The 17,454-nt window shown below is 44.1% G+C and overlaps 1 protein-coding gene across 3 annotated transcripts in view; it reads left to right on the top strand.

The window, feature by feature from the left end:
• The window catches only part of plekhn1 (pleckstrin homology domain containing, family N member 1), a 53,861-nt gene that overhangs the window by 24,314 nt on the left and 12,093 nt on the right, over positions 1 to 17,454 (top strand). For 2 of the 3 annotated variants that reach the window (XM_069918360.1, XM_069918362.1), the window contains 9 exons: positions 591 to 678; positions 3,310 to 3,449; positions 6,278 to 6,427; positions 8,983 to 9,063; positions 11,598 to 11,676; positions 12,213 to 12,367; positions 13,628 to 13,861; positions 16,208 to 16,414; positions 17,154 to 17,387. In XM_069918360.1, coding sequence (XP_069774461.1) covers positions 591 to 678; positions 3,310 to 3,449; positions 6,278 to 6,427; positions 8,983 to 9,063; positions 11,598 to 11,676; positions 12,213 to 12,367; positions 13,628 to 13,861; positions 16,208 to 16,414; positions 17,154 to 17,387 — 1,368 coding nt within the window. The remainder of the gene's footprint in view (positions 1 to 590; positions 679 to 3,309; positions 3,450 to 6,277; positions 6,428 to 8,982; positions 9,064 to 11,597; positions 11,677 to 12,212; positions 12,368 to 13,627; positions 13,862 to 16,207; positions 16,415 to 17,153; positions 17,388 to 17,454) is intronic. The other variant, XM_069918361.1, reaches the window with a different exon arrangement.

Below are 17,454 nucleotides of genomic sequence, written 5' to 3'. Positions count from 1 at the left end.
GTCTCACCAGTTGGTGGCTTGACCTGTGATGTCAACTTGTCTCCACAGATGGTGTTGAATTTGTCCAGTGCTTATTGTTGGTTCTGGTATCTGCCCTTCCCTCTACTTTGTCTCAAGCTAAGAGGGAGCCTGAATCTCTTGCCGTTTCATGGAAACAATATGAAAGTTCAAAGAAATACTCTTACCCTGAAGCAGACCCTATTATAAATATCTGCTCACTTCACGAATGGATTTCTAGAAGCTTGAACATTTCCATTATACCACGAGCGTTCACTTCAGGATATATCCCACTTAATGGGTAATTTAATTCTACCAAATAGAGAATATTGCAGGCTAGGGTTTGTGATTTTTCAGTATGTGTTCTGAGTTGGAAATATTCCCTCCCTTACTTTACCCCATGGACAATTTCCCTGAGTCCAACATCTTCCTTAAAGTATAAATTTTGAGATTGGCCTGTTTAACATTAACAAATTGGTGAGTGAAGGAATTTCCAACAAGTGTGGTCGGTGGCAGAGGCCTCAGTAATGAATAGCATGACTGAAGAACACAGCAATAAGGTGAGTGTAACTCCATCTCCATTCTGTGCGCAGGGTATACTGCCTTTAGCGGGAATTTCGTTACAGGAGGTGGACATGCTCAGTGACAACTCTGTGCAGAGCAACGCTTTTCAAATTACGGGTAAGTGGCCAATTTGTAAATGATCCCGTGAATCTGCATCCAGTGCTCCTGATGTGGCATCCTCTACTTTGGGGAGGCTGGGAGAACATATTTTTTTTAGCACTTTCGGTCTATCCGCTGCAACAGCTGGGACCTCCCAATAGCCAACCATTTTAATTCCACACCCCAATGCCATGCTAACATGTCCATCCATGGCCTCATGCACTGACAAATGGAGGCCATCTTCTGTTCTGTCTTGGCAGTCTTCAACCAGATGACATTAAAATGGACTTCACCAATTTCTATTATGGTCTCTCTCTTTCTTTGCCCCTCTGTGTCCTTTCCTCTAGCTTCCCATTCCCCTTCCCTTCCCTCTCCTATCGGAGAGCTGACCCCTTTCCCTTTCATTTCTCAACTTCTACCCTCCTACCAGGATCCACCTATGACCTCTTACCTGTTAGCCTGTACACCTCCCCCTTCCCCTTCCTCCCTCCCTCCCTCCTCTCCTGCTCCCCCCCCCCCCTTTCCTTTTTAATCAGGTGTCGGCCTTTTTTATCGCATTCCAGACGAAGGGCTCAGGCCTGAAACAATTACTGCCTTTTTATTTCCTATGCATGTTGCATGACCTGCTGACTTTCTCCAGCACGTTTGTGCACTGTACTTGACCCCAGCTTCTGCAGACTGTCTTGTTTAACTCCCCATCTTCCTAAATTTTAAATTTAAATTTAGACAAACAACATGGTAGTTCTCCCTTTCAGCCCATGAGACCATGCTGCCCAAATACACCCAATTGACCTACACACGTGGTACATTTAGAAGGGTGGGAGGAAACAGGAGTGCCTGGAGGAAACCCACGCAGACATGGGCACAGGGAGAACATACAAACTCCTTACAGACAGCGTGGGATTTGAACACAGGGAGCTGTTGCTGTAACAACGTTACACAAACCACTACACTAACTGTATTGCCTTTTTGTTTAAATCCTTCCCCTCTCACTTTGAACCTATGACCTCTGACTTCTCATTCAAAAATCATTTGTCTTGGGAACAAAATAATACCTTCTAAAAGAAATATCTTGGACTCGTAAATTTGACCGTTCAGAACCCCATTCTCACAGTAGGGATAATTTGCTGCAGTGGGTTAACCCAGCTCTCTGACACCTTTAGAACGTGGGAGGAATCTGGAGCGTCGGAGGGGATCCTTCACTGGAGGATCGCGGCAGAGGTCGAGATTGAACCCTAGGCACTAGGGCAGTGTGGCACAGTGGCATTAGCTGCTTTAAACTGCATCTGCAACTTTCCAATCCATTCTTATCCAGCAGAATCCCTTGGCTAACATTTCTCCAAAAAAAATCATTTACAGCCCTGCCTTCTTTATATTCCAAAAAAATCAGAATTTTGCATGAAAAGTGTCCAATGTCCAGACACAGATATGCGATTCCAATGTCTAGGCTTTTCACTCCATAATTATTTTTCACTGTAAGTGATTCTAAGTTTTGGGAATCATATTTCACAACTTTCAATTTCAAAAAAGTCTTGGTGACGCAAAAGTAATTGAAGTAAAAATGAACTTTTGTAAATAACTTCAGGATCATCTGTGGCTTGAGAACTGCCATTACTAGCTCTGATGTATTAGGAAGAGACTGTTTTGTTGAACAAAAAATGAAATGTAAAATAAACAGTGCATTCTCATTCCTTTGGTGAGTTTGAGGTTGTTGAGCCCAGTCAACACCTGTGTGGCAATTTCCATTTCAGATTCTTATGCTGTCTGCTCTGTGACACATCTGTTGATCAAGGAAGCTGATTAATCTTTACATTCATTATGACTGTGTCAAATTATTACTCCTTTTGTAATGGTATCGTAATGTTTGAGGAGCACAAGTCGATGTTGGGGATGACATCTTTGACCATTGAGCAGAACATTGATTCAGGATGGACATGCAAACTTAAAAAGGGACAAGAATGATTTAAGGCTTGGATCTCATCCCGGGATGGAGATAATTATAAAGCACACGAGCTCTGACCTTGCTGGTTCGAGTTTAGTTTGAGGTCCATTGTGTTCATTTAATCTGCTAGAGGATCCTTTATCTTGTAGACCCCTAGCTATTCAGTAACCCATTAGACTGGCTCAGTGGTATCTCATTAATTAATGATTAGGGACAGTCAGTGTGGATTTGTACGTGGTAGGTCGTGTTTAACCAATCTTTTTTAGGTTACCAGGGAAGTTGATGAAGGAAAGGCTGTGGTTATTTCCTACATGGACTTTAGTAAGGCCTTGACGAAGTCCCACATGAGAGGATAGTCAGGAAAGTTCAGACACTTGGTATTGCTGGATTCGACAATAGTTGAACGGGAGAAGCGAGAGAGTAGTGGTGGATGGTTGCTTCTCAGTCTGGAGGCCTGTGACTAGTGGTGTGCCTCAGGGATCGGTGCTGAGACCATTGTTGTTTGTCAACTATATGATGATCTGGATGATAATGTGGGAAATTGGATATTTCTTTTTGCCTACTGCAAGGCAGGTAGATTTGCCTCCAGCAGGAATTGTCATAAATGATGCCCTTGCATCAGATGCTTCAGTGCTTTGAACACATAAGGAACAAAAAGAAAGTGATGTGTATGTTAACCTTCCACTCTCTAAATATTATTATTCCAGGCCCATTGTTACATCCCTTCACTGTCCACTGCTCATCAAAAGAGGAAGTGAAGGAGTGGCTTCATTACCTTGACAGACAGAGGGAAGAGAACAGCAAGATGTTGGGAACCTCTTGGGCACCCACTTCGAGGAAAACTAATGTAAGTTTATTTAGCTGTCTTTTCACAAAAACTGACTGTAGTTTTGCTTTGGGTTGGGGTTGGGGACAGGGATGCGGAGGAACTGCTTCTCCCAGAGCAGTGGAATTCTCTGCCCAAGGAAATTGTAGAGGCTATAGCGCATAGGTGCAGCAATAAGCTATTCAGCCCATCACGTCTGCCCCACCCGATAATCATGAGCTGATCCATCTTCCCATTCAGCCCCAGTGCCCAGCCTTTTCCCATAACATTTGATGCCTCATTGAAGGTATTCTTGACACAGCTAGGTTGATGCAGAGAAGTGGATCGACACATAAGAGTAGCAGAGAGAATCGCTGGAGTCTCTCTTCCCCCCCCACCCATCAACGCGATCTAGCGGGATCATTGTCTGAAGAGGACGTGCAAAATCATTGAGCACCCCTTCCACCCTGCACCTTTCAGATGCTCGGGCAAGAGATACAGATGTGTCAGACCAGCACCACCAGGCTGGGGAACAGCTTCTTCCCGCAGGCAGTGAGAATGCTGAACGACCAAAGGAACTAACCATCCGAGACTCCCCTATGCACAAAGCAATTTTATTTATTTATTTGTATAGATAAAATACTTATCCTGCATATGTATTATTTGTCTGTATGTGTGTTATATCTAGTTATATCTGTTATTATAACAGTACATGTTTGTACTGAGGCCTAGACAATGACAATGACTTGAACTGAGATACAGTAGTTAGATATTGAACAGTAGGGGAAGGAAGGATGTAGAGGCACGGTCAGGTAAGTGCAGCTGAGTCCACAGCCAGACTGGTTGAATGGCATCGCAGGCTCATTGGGTCAGATAGCCTTCTCTCGCTCCTATTTCTTGGGTTTCTTCTAAGATATGGAAAGAGCAATATAAATCAATGCCTTCCTTTCATTCAATCAATCAGCAAAGCCCCGATATTCATCTTGCTCTCTCTGCCACAAGCTGAATGTAGAGAATGGGTTCAGAGTGAGGTTGGATCACTGGTAACATTGCCTGCAGCAGCGTAAGCTTGTGAAGGATGTCACGATGCAGTTCAGATTGGGGCCTTGCTATTGACAAGTGGTAAAGATATTTTATTCATGATACTAACATGTTACAGTGCACCAGCTGCAGAAGCCTAGATGGAATAGGAGCTCTCAGGAGATTGCTACCCATGCACCAGGGGTCAAGTAGGTTGTACCCTGAGGTGCAGGTTCCTTATAAGTGGGAAACCTGAGCCCTGCAGGGACCTGGGGCTTCGTTAACACAAAGGCCGTTCTCTACTGTAACCCAGCCTTATCTCAGCTTTATATTGTGCACAAGCCGAGGCTTTTACATCTAGGATTACTGAACCTTCCATCATCTCTCCAGGTTAAATGACTTGCTGGTTATTTGAGAAGGGCAGGAGGAGGATTACACTAGGTGTGTCCTCAGTGAGGGTTCTTCAATTGTCACTGCTGGGTGTGTGAAGCGGGAGAGAAATGCGTACACCCATTGATTGCGTGCCTCTATGTCTCGTCCTCTGCTGCAAACCCTGCAAGGATCTCTGAGAAAGCAGCATGCAGGGCGAGCAGCAACAGTGCGACAAACAGAACGGTCAATACTTTGAGCTGAATGCTTTTCTCGAGACCCGCTGAACTCCCCCAGCGGAATGAACTTGAACATATGAAATAGGAGCAGGAGTTGGCCATCTGGCCCATCAAGCCTGCTCCGCCATTCAATGAGGCCATGGCTGATCTGATGACGGGCTCATCTCCACCGACCTGGCTTTTCCCCATATCCCTTAATTTCCCTACAATGTAAAGATCTGTCCAACCTTGTTTTAAATATATTTACTGAAGTATCTTTCACTGCTTCTTAAGGGTTTGAGCCCTTTATGAAAGGGAGAGGGGTAATGTTATGTATCTAAAGGGGGAAAGAATCCGAAGGAGATCATAAGATAGAAGGTGGGAGAGGCCACGTGGAAGGGTGGGCGGGGATTATTCTTTGCTCAAGATTCCAGCATCTGAATCTTTTGTGTTCCTGTATCATTCTCATCTCTGATACCTCATGGGGCAGAAATAAAAAGCATCTGTAGACTTCTGGTTTACCTAATGAATTAAAAATCTCTTTGCCACAATTATTAACTCTTTCCCTTCCATTCCACTTTGAAGACTGCTACTGCAATCAGTTAAATAAAGTAATCGTGAACTAAAGGAAATTCTTTACCACAATGTTTACGTTGACTTGTCACAGAATACGTAGTGGGGTTTTTCTGCGAGCAGTCTAATAGATTAATACAGCTGTGTATTGAGCAGAACTGACAGAGTATAAGGTTACAATGAAAAGGAAGATCATTAGTTCCAAGCAAGAGCACAGTTGTGTTCGTGCTAGCCCCCCCACCGAGGTCTGCGGTCAGTTCGGCTCCAAAAATATTTTGGATAAATGAGGATTTCAGAGAATCCGATTTCGGATAATCAGAGTTGTACTCCGATTGGGCGGCACGGGCTCATCGGCCAAAAGAGCTGTATGTCTAAATTTAAAAGTGCAGGATTGAAATCACGAGCCCTCAGTTTTGTTGCATCAATCGTACGGTCCCCATTTACCTACAGCTGCAAATCATTCTCTCTCGTGCCTTCCCAATCCTATTTAATAAGAACATAAGGAGTCGGAACAAGAGTCAGCTGCTATGATGCAAAACCTTACTGGAAATACTCAGGTCTGCCAGCAGCAATGCAGAAGAGTAGGGTTAGCGTGGATTCGTCAGTCAAAGTTTATTCCTGGTTTTGTTTCAGAGCTCCAGCATCTGCAGTTGTTTTTAATAGTACTAATCGCAAATGAATCTCCCGCAGTGTAACTCCATGGGTCAAGGCTTGCAGAATGTGGACTTGAAGACTTTAGTACTGAGCCAGCCAATCCACGGAGGTGAAAGGACTTGCCTCAGTTCCCTGGGGAACATCATCTGGATATCAGAAGCAAAATTGCAGCATTTACCTTCTCAGGTACACCCCATCTTCTCCCCCCGTCGCCTTTCCCCCAGCTCTGTCTCTCTCCCTTTTCCCTAATTCTCCTTTCACAAAATCAATTCTCACCTTTCCTCTTATGTCCAACACCTTTTGGCTGTTGGTCTGGACTCCTCCCCTCCCATTCTTCCCTCTTTCTCTTTATTCTGATGCCTTCCTGTTTTTTTTTACTTCTACCTTGAAGAGGGGCTCAGGCCCGAAGCAACAGTCATATATCTTTACCTCCTATGGATGTTGCGAGACCAGCTGAGTTCCTCCAGCATTTCTGTGTGTTTTTACATGGATCCATGTGACCAATATCAATGTGGGGCAGGGTGAGCAGCTCTGCACACGCAAGCTCTCCCTCCACCCACCCTGCGTCAAATTGCATCATCTCCAATCCCTATCGACCCGAGGGTGAAGCCGACGGCTTGAAAACCCAGCTAGCATTACAAACCCCCTCTCCAGGCTGGCTTGAGAGAGTGGAAGAGATTCACCAGGACGTTGGCTGGAATGGAGGGATTCAGGAGAGACTGGATAGGCTGGGTTTATTTTTATTGGAACATAGACAGCTGAAGGTTGACCTTATAGAGGTTTATAAAACTATGCGAGGTATAGATAAGTTTGGTTTTTCCCAGGGAAGGGGAGTCTAGAACTAAAGGGCACTGGGTTACAATGAGAGGGAGGGATCTGAGGAGCAAGTTGGGGGTGGTGACTATTTGAAAGAAGTGGCAGAAGAGAAGATGGGGGCAGATACAATTACTGCATTTAATAAGTCCTTGAACAGGTGTTTGGCAGAGGGAGGTGCATGCTTAATGCAGGCAAATCGATTAGGGTGGATAGGCATCAAGGCTAGCATGGGTAAGGTGGGCAGAAAGGGGCCCCTATCTGTACTGCATGATTGCATCCTCAACAAGGAGCAATGCTTTAATTATCACTCAGTCTTTGTCACAGTTTATATCAGTACAGCTGGTTGAACTGCAAATATGATCATTCATTAACTGGTCATCCTTCCACAAATGTTGCTGGATTACCCAGTGCTGAATAAACAGTAGACAAACCTTTCACACACACTGATTGGCTGAATATCATACAAACAATTTCACAATGATAGCATTTTAATCATGAATAAACGCTATAACCTTTATGTATTCATTGTTATTTCAAAAGTACATAGGACATAAGAACAGGAGTCGGTCATCTGGCCCGTCGAACCTGCCCTGCCATTCAATAAGATCATGGCCAGCCGTGAACTCAGCTCCACTTACCCTCCTGTTCTCCAAGGCCCTTAATTCCCCTTCTATGAGGACACATCTTCAGAATTGAAGGGTGTCTGCTTAGAACAGAGATGTGCAGGAATTTCATCAGCCACAGACGGTTGTAGAGGGCCAGGTCATTGGGTGTATTTAAGGCAGAGATTGATTAGCTTGGGCATCGAAGGATATGGGGAGAAGGCCGGGCAGTGGGAGAATGGATCAACTCATGATTAGATGACAGGGCAGAGTCGATGGGCTGAATAGCCTAATTCTGCTCCTATGCCTTATGGTCTTATAACTCCAGTGAGTGCAGTTGCGAGCTACTCATTAGCTAGCCTACTGAGTCCTCCAGCATCAGTAATCACTTGATGGCAATAAGCAGTGGCAGGAAGTTGAAGCTCAGTGACATGTGAAAAGGAGGATGGTTGATTCAGGAGCTGGGGCAGGAAGAAGCTGTATCAATCATTCCCACCTTGGAGCTGTTTGAAACTGGGATATCATACCCTAAACCTAGAATAGGCACACTTCTTAGACAAGAATGTTCTTGCCTTTGAACTTCAGGCTTGTCGGTAGGCGAAGGAGAGATAGAATGGTGGAACCAATACCACGGATCCAGTACTTGCATGGAAACTTCAGGGGAAGACCATGAGACCTCCTGCCACTGGTACATATAATCTGGTGGTGGGATGGGTCACCTTTCCACTTGAGTTCCTTCAAACCTGCACGGCTCCCAGAGATATATGGCATATGGGAGTGCAGTGACTGAGTTCTTGGACAAGAAACCAGATGCTTGGAATGTTGCTTTGGATACGCGAGTTCCCATCCCATCACAACACCAGGGGAATTCAAGTTCCTGCAATTAAGTCAACCTGGGACTACACGCTAATGGTCATAAATCAAGCAGATGTTGCTTAAAACACATCTGGTTTTGTCATGGCCCTGAGACAAGTAAGTTGGCTGCCATTACTGGTTTGGACTGTATATGATTTTGGGTTCACAGCACTGAGGTTTTCAGCTATTGGTAACTGGATAATCCATTTCTTGCAATACTACAAGGTTTGCTCTTGAAGTGTTCTTAATGCATTGGAAAGCGCTCTGGGGTATCCTAAGGTTCACTCCTAATGGCCCATTGAAATGTACCTGCAAGCCTTACAGGATAATGAGATGGGCAATAAATGCTGGACCTTGCCAACGGTGTTGGTGCCCTGTGAATTTTTTTTTAATGTTTGGTCTCAAGGCAGGGAATACACCTGTTTTATGTTCCTAATGAACCCATGTTGTGGGCTTCCTTCACTGCAGGAGAAACATGATCGCCTCTTGGTCCTCTTCCCAACAACACTCCTCATCCTGTCTCAAGAGGACCATGCCCTTCAATACAAGGTAAATATCAGACATGGTTACCTCTAAAGAGTCTGACTTTCCAGCTCTCATGCCCTGGGTTTCTCCAATATTTATTCAGAGATGTTGACCCATTCCAGTAACTTGTTCTATTGGTGACATGCTTTGTAACTCTGCAGCACTGTTTCCTCAAATCTTTCCTTCTGTGCACTTTAAATCTCTTGCTTAGCGCTTCCTCAAGGAGTTCCTAAACTTGACATTGTTCTGAACCAAGAAATATGTAACAGTATGTTGCAGAGTGGCCAGTGCCAGTTGTGCATGGAAATTATACTCTGTTATATTCCTTAACTCATCAAGCAAATTTTCAAACTTTGAGATTCTGTCAGAGACCAAATGCATTGGACTCAAGATATTGCAAAATCGTTCACCGCCACTAACTCTGAGTGGCTGAGTTGTAGCATTTTCACTGAATAACCAACTGGATGTAGACCCAGGGACTTTTCTAGTTAAAATCCAGGGCTGACTTGTCAGGACATTATGGAGGGAGGGCTGTTCTGTCGGAGAGACTGTACTGAAGGAGAACTGCTCTGTTGGAGAGATCGTGCTGAGGGAGAGCTGCTCTATCAGAGAGACCGTACTGAGGGAGAGTTGCTCTGTCGGAGAGACCATACTGAGGGAGAGCTGCTCTATCAGAGAGACCGTACTGAGGGAGAGCTTTTCTCTTGATAGGACATTATTGCCATTTTCGACGTTGTTTGTGAGACATTGCAGAGAGTTTGCTTCAATGTTGGGAGGACAATACTCCAAAGGGTCAGTTGTTGGACATAACTCACAACTCCAGATGCTGCCTGACCTCATGAGCATTCTTAGCATCTCACCAATTTCTAACATCTACATTTTTTTTTAACAGCAGTGAGGTTTTCAGCTATTGGTAACTGGGTAATCCATTTCTTGCAATACTACAAGGTTTGCTCTTGAAGTGTTCTTAATACGTTGGAAAGCGCTCTGGGGTATCCTAAGGTATAACCCTTATAGAATCTGTTCCTTTTTGTACGTGGACACACAGAAGACATATTGTTAAAGTCTGCAGACGCTGGGATTGTAGTGCAATGCACAGAAGTTCTGGAGAAACTCAGCAGGTCACAAAGCATCTATAGGAAATAAAGAGCTTGAAGAACCCAGGCCCAGAACGTTGGTTACCCTTTACATCCTACAGATGCTGCATGAGCTGCTGAGTTCTCCAGCATTTTTGTGTATTGCAGGGAAGATATGCCCAGATTATCAGAGCCGATTCAAACAGGGTGCTTGAAATCCGGAGCACTAAGAGTCATGGAATCCCAGACCTCTGTGGAATTGGAGAAGGAGAATTCAAGCCTGTGTGGGCCCCGTGGATGAACAGAGAGATGGGGCAGGACTTTGAAGAGCAGGCATTGGAGCTGGAAGGAGCATCTCAATTGTCCCATAACTGTTTCCTTTCACGGCGAAAACTCAACTCGCTCTGGCAAGTTGAAAGTAAATCTGTTTTGACAGCTCTTTTGGACAGAAGATAAATCAATCAAAGCCACCTTGAATAGGGTTAAAGGTTGATGATGACATTACTTTTTTTTAACCTTTGAGAGCTGGCACAGTTTTGTTAGTATTGAATTTTATTGAGAAGACAAATGAAGAGAATATAGCTTTATGATTGGCTGTGCTAAGACTTTTCCAGCCTTTGGTTGACAAAGAGGTGAATTGGACCAGGAATGGAATGATATGGGAGAAGAGAAAGCATTTCATTTTATGCTGAAAAATTGCAGTGTAAGGATTATGTATCTGCACTGACTCCTCGCAACTTGTCCCCCATCTCCAAGGGTCACGTCAGGACAGTGAGGGAACACGCTCCACTCACCTGGGCAAGGGCAGTTTCAACAATCGATAGGCTCGACAGCATCCAAGACAGGGTGGCCCATTTAATAGACCCTCATCCCCATCCATTCCCTCACTCTGCCACCAACCCACAGGCACAGCAGTTTATACCGTCTACGGGATGCTCTTCAGAACCGATTGGCGGGTTGGATCTAGAGCTAGGGCTACTGATGGTTTGGACTGGATTCTGAGTGCCTGCGGGAGAGCTGGAGGCAAATCTACACACACTCAGTGACTCTGAGGGGACTTTCTTTTGCTTCTATTTCTCTGACTGTAAGAGCGCTTCAGGCAGTTTCTGTGAATTCTGTGTAATATTGCACTGTTTTTATTACACATCAATAAAGGAACCTTGAACTCCCCGAGACTGCTTAGATGCCACCTTCCAAACCCAATGGCTGAAAAGACAAGGCAGCAAAAGCATAGGGATGGCACCCGCTGGACGTTGGCTCTTACGCGCACACTATCCCGGGTTGGAAATATATTACTGTCATTGGGTCATAATCCTGGACCTTCCTCCTAAACAGCTCTGACACCTCAAGGACTGAAGTGGCATGAGAAGGCAGCTCCCCACTTCCTTCTCAAGGGCAGTTAAACATGAGCCCACAACCGTTGAATTAATTAAAAAGTACAACCTGTTTCATGCATTTATTCTGTTTTGTCTTTGTTCGCAGGGGGAGCTTCCCCTCAATGTTATAACAATATCTGAGAAGGATGCATCAAACAACAATTCAGGCTCATTGTTAATAAAAGGTGGGTGCAGTCATAATGTTCACCCTGAACAATACCTTGAACACGACATTTTACGCATATCACGCCTCGGGCACTGAAAACTTCCTGATTGATCTGGAGGCTCGGAACCAGGAGCTGGATCCAACAGGAGTCTGTGGCTGTAGGAGGCGAATCCATGGACATAGTATCTCTGAAGGGACTCTCTTTTGTTTCTCTCTTATTGTTGGGGGCATTGAACTATGGTAGTAGTGCCTCTGTGTGTATCTTTACGGCAGGCAAAAGTTTACATACTATGACATTTTGTGTATTACATAACAGTGATAGAATCTGGATCTTAAATTACTAAAGATTATACGCATCACTCAAGTCCAAATGGACCAACTCAGGAAGATTCTGCAATTTCTGTTGCAGTCCAGAGAGCCCATTAAGAAGTAATGGTCTTAAAATAAAACCACCTACATATTGCATTGTCCTGCATCACCTGCTCCAGTTCTGAATGTTCGGCATTGCACTTGTTCTTTCACCTTCACTCTCTCTAATAATTGTTTGCATTTCAGGTCAAATGATCAATGAAATTGTAGTGTCCTGCCCAACCAAGACAGTCCATCAGAGCCTGATCTATCATCTCAACTCCGCGGGAGTCACGGTTCACAAGTATTCGCTGATCGAGACAGAATGTGATGACAAGCACACATTGCAAAGCAGAGACCAGGTTAGTGCCATTTACAATCCACACAAAGCCCTCAAAAATCCAACAGGAAGAATGCCTATGAGCTGCCAATAATGGCATTTTAAGGGAGATTGACATGTTTTGTTTTAGATAACGTTACCTTCCTTAATCTAAGCATGTTCTGATTTGATGATAAGTTCAAGTTTATTGTCGTCTGATTGTACACGTACAACCTGACAAAACTGTGTCCTTGCTGCAACTATATACGAAAACACACTCAGACATAGCACATAAACAGACAAATGATACATATACAGTACATATATACAAAAATAAATAAATATTGTTTTAAAAATTGCAGAGTCTCAGATGGTCAGTGTGAGCAGGTCCTTTGGTTGTTCACCATTCTCACTGCCTGTGGGAAGAAGCAGTTCCTCAGCCTAGTGGTGCTGGCTCTGATCCTCCTGTATCTCTTCCCTGTCGGGAGCAACTGAAAGATGCTGTGGACGGGGTGGAAAGGGTTCTCAACGATTTTGTGATCTTCTGGTAGAGCACATCGATTTGTGGGGAGGGAGACTCCAGTGATCCTCTCTGCCACTCTCATGGTCCTGTGGATTGACTTCCGATCCACTTCTCTGCAGCAACTGTACCGCACTGTGATGCAGCCGGCCAGGATGCTCTCGAAAGAGCTCATGTAGAAGGTTGACATAATGGTGGCCAGTAGACCTGCCCGACTCAGTCTTCTCAGCAAGTGAAGTCACTGGTGCACCTTCCTCGTATTCGAATGTCATAAAATATTGTTTGCTTGTAGCATTCTCATAGTCAGGAGATCAAGTTATTTAGTTTTGTGTTAATAGTAAAGGTTTGAGTATGATGTGACTGTTTATTATCATATACCCCAGTACAATGTACAGTTCCACTGAAATTCTTACTCACTGCAGCCACACAGGAATGTAACATAAATAAAATTACTACAATATGCCAAGGCACAGGAAAGGAGATAATAAATATAATATATAAAAGTGTAGACAGATCCATTGAAATTTGTTGAAATAAAAATGTTTCAATAGTGCAGACAGATCTTTTGATGGTTCCGGAGAAGTTTATGATTAGGGTTAGGGGAGTACTTCACGAGCTCGCCCTCCTGTGGCATTTTTACCACATGAAAGATTACAAATGAAAGTTGCCATGATCATTCCAGCAGTAACTTCTGATGGTACACACATCTTCATTCTACATCAGAAAAAATATCCCAAAGATTTACTTTTGCTTCTCAACAGCTGAATCTTTTCTCAATTTTAGTTTGTAGACACGAGCACTACTTTGCTGTGGACAGAAGGAGGTAAAAGTACCCCAGAAAAGGTGTATGGAAACTTCACCTTTCCCCAAAAGCCAATGGAAATGCTCTCGGCCTCGGAAAACCTGCCCGCACTGGTAATTGAGAGAGGACCGCTCCTTTCCCCCGATTACTCAGAGCCCTACACTCCTCCTCCATCGCGGCTCTCCAAACCTGCTGATGATTCAAACCTTCCTCCTGTAAGTGAACGTCTTTCCGTGAAAATGTCACGACATCATTCCACAACTTCACATTAACATTGCTCAGACATTAGAATTTGTTTTAATTCGTTCATTTTAGTTCAGGTTTATTGTTATATTATACCTGCTGCAATGCGAAGTCTTCTGCGACCAGTCTGGCAGCGGGAAGTGTAGATGAAGTTATTTTTAATTTTAAAAATTTTGACATACAGCATGGTAACAGGCCATTTCAGCCCACAAATCCGTGCCTCCCAATTTACACCCCATTAACCTGCACTGCCTGTACGGTGGGAGGAAACCGGAGCCCCTGGAGAAAACACAATCACGGGGAGAAAGTACAAACTCCTTACAGACAGCGCAGGATTGGAACCCCGGTGCGGTCCCGATCGCTGGCACTATAAAGGTGTTGCGCTAAACTCTACGCAAGTTGATGGAGGGGAGGGAGGCTTCCATGATTTGTGTAATTATCAAGAAAAAAGGCAACTGTGTTATGTAGCAATTTATCATCTCCCTCCAAAACACCCCCAAAAATTCTTTCCTTACTCGCATGTGTTCCTCCCCCCTTCTCCTCCCCCTGCCTTTCCATTTCAGGCTTCTGCTTGAAGAAGGACTCAGGCCCAAAAATGTGGCTGCTTTTACTTCCAGTGGGACCCGCTGAGTTTCTCCAGCGCCTTGATATCGACCCCAGCATCTGCAGAGTTTCTTATTTAGAACTGCAAAGCTCTTTCCTTGTGATGACCAACTGAGTTACTTGACCACTTTTGCACAGATAAACTGTCTACACTTTACAGCCACGAGGTCATTCAACAGTTGATTTCTTTTGATTGTGTTGTTTGGAAGAAAAACTCCCATTCTCTTCTTCCAACATGCTGCGTATGCCAACCTCAACACAGTTAAACATCTCATCAGGGCTAGGATCTGCACAAGTCAGATCAGATACTATTTATTGTCCTGTAATAAAACATAAATGTCATATTACATGAAAATTGCCTTAGTCTGCCATAAGGCAGACAAAGATTCTCCATTAGCATTGTCTAGTTCAGGTCCCTCTGAGAACCATAGAACATTACAGCACAGAAACAGGCCCTTTGGCCCTTCTAGTCTGTGCTGAACTATTATTCTGTCTAGTCCCACTGACCTGCACCCAGTCCATAGCCATTCATGAACCTGTCCACATTTTTCTTTAAATGTTAAAATCAAGCCCATATTCACCACTTCATCTGGCAGCTCGTTCCACACTCCCACCACTCTCTGTGTGAAGAAGTTCCCCCTAAACTTTTCCCCTTTCACCCTTCACCTATATACTCTGGTTTGTCTCACCTACACTCAGTGGGAAAAGCTGACCTACATTTACTCTGTCTATGCCCCTCATAATTTTGTAAACCTTTATCAAATTTCCCCTCATTCTTCTCTGCTCCAGGGATTAAAGTCCTAACCTGTTTAACCTTTCCCTGTAACTCAGTTCCTGAAGCCTGGGCAACATTGTAGTAAATCTTCTCTGCACTCTTTCTATCTTATTGATGTCTTTCCTATAGTTAGGTGACCAAAAGTGCACACAGTACAGTAAACCTCCCAGAATCTGGCACCTGTGGTGATTGGTAGATGCTGGATAAGTGTATTTTCTAGTTGTTTGAGATTGCGCATTGTGTGATTGATGAATGAATGGTGATGCGCGCCAATTTTAAACTTTTTTTTAAACCTAATCATTTTCCGAGGCAGGCAGTTGCTTGAATTACGGATTACAGGAATTTTCCTATAATTTTAATCAAAAGCAAGAGCCAGGAGAGATTTAAAGTTGTAAGAAGTCCAGTTCCAACCTGATTCATATTATTCCAGTTGAATTGTTGTAAGGCTACTGAATTAACATTCAGAAATTTGTATCTAAGACACATGGCTTTAAATCTACCATAGCAGCTGGGGAATTAAAGAAAGCTGGAACTCAAAATGAAGCTAGTATCAGCAATGGTGAAGTTGCTGTATTATATTTTTAAAATACATCTGTTTCACTAATGCTTTTTAAAAAGTAATCTTTTGGTCTACATAGAACCACAGAACATTACAGCACAGAAACAAGCCTCTTCGGTCCTTCTATTTCGTGCCGAACCCCCACCACTCTCTGTGTGAAGAAGTTTCCCCTTTCACTCTTAACCCATGTGAGACCAAAGGCCATTGAAGTAAAAAACAGTTTGACCTCTTCAGTTTGGCATGCACTGGTGAATGAAGAGATTGATGAGCAGAATGTGATATGAGTGTTTTGCATTGGATTTGCTACTTCATCACTGATACCACTTGGCTCAATGTGTCGGATAGTGACATGGTTTGGTTACCTTCTTGCATTCATTTCAGTTTGCACACAAGCACACATCTTCGCCCTTGCCAGCCTGTGGGAGCAGCGTGAGATTAGCTGGCCGGAAGCTGCATTCTTTGTCCCAGCCTTCGCCCTTATCAAGCACCACTTATGATAATCTGGTGATGATGAGAAACCGCCTGTCGTTTGGTTACGCAGAGCCTTTTGCCGCTTTGAAAAGAGAGCCAGCCCTTCCTCATAAACGTGTAAGTTCAGGATCAGCTGTAATGTCTTTGAGTGGCGGAGAAAGTTTTAAGGGCCCAGTACTCGACTCTTTCCTTAATGGAACTTCTATTCCCAATCAGCTGTGCAATAAGACCTTCTTTTGGACTATGGTCCCCTGAGGACCCTACTGAAAGTTTATGGACCACCTTCCCTGTGAAGCTGTCAAGTTTTGGTTCCTTCCATACTTCACTCCTAATGGCTACATTAAAAAAAACATGAAAAATATTTATGTCACATGAGCTGAAAACAAGGCTTTTACTTAAATGTGCTGTGGCCCTTGTTGAGGGCCAGACATCCACACTGAAGGATGCATGAGATCATACACTTGTACTGATCACATTTGATGACTCTAGTTTCTTCCATACAAATGTTTTATTCACTCAAGAGATGGGCTTCCAAACCTGAGCCAGCATTTAATTGCTCCTGAGAAGGTGGTCCTTCTTGAACCACTGCAGTCCTTGAGGTGGGGGTGCACCCACTGTGCTGTTGGGGAGGGATTGTGACCCAGTAATGGAGGAGGAGTGACGATGGGGTGTGAGAAGGAGGGAAACATTCCGGGGGTGTTGACCCTCTTGCTGGTCGAGGACCTGGGTCTAGAGTGGCTTCATCACTGTTGTTTTGTACTTGCCCTCAGCATTCGGATTTGTTGCACCGCGGTGAAATATTTTAATTTGGCTTTGCCTGAAGGACTAACTCAAGTATTTCCTTCATTAATTTCAGTTGGTCATTTCTCAGAATCCTTTGATAAAATTGGAACAGAGTAACAAGATGACATCAGGAGTCAATATCTCCAGATCATTTCCCCCCTCGCTGCAGCCCAGTACCACGACTGTTACCCATCGTTCGTCCAATAGTGAATGTTTAAGCAACCGACTCTCTCCAATGTACACTGAGCCTTATACGCCTCTTAAATTACAACCTGCTCCTCCTGCAAGGCCACTGTGGCTCCGAGAGGTAAGATGAGCTGCACCAATTTGGGAAGTTAGCGCAACTCTATTACAGCGCCAGCGATCGATCCGTG

This window comes from Narcine bancroftii, chromosome 2 (assembly GCF_036971445.1).
Source record: "Narcine bancroftii isolate sNarBan1 chromosome 2, sNarBan1.hap1, whole genome shotgun sequence".
Taxonomy (NCBI): domain Eukaryota; kingdom Metazoa; phylum Chordata; class Chondrichthyes; order Torpediniformes; family Narcinidae; genus Narcine; species Narcine bancroftii.
The sequence above is the reverse complement of the archived record's forward strand: the minus strand, read 5'-3'. Positions and strand labels throughout refer to the sequence as shown.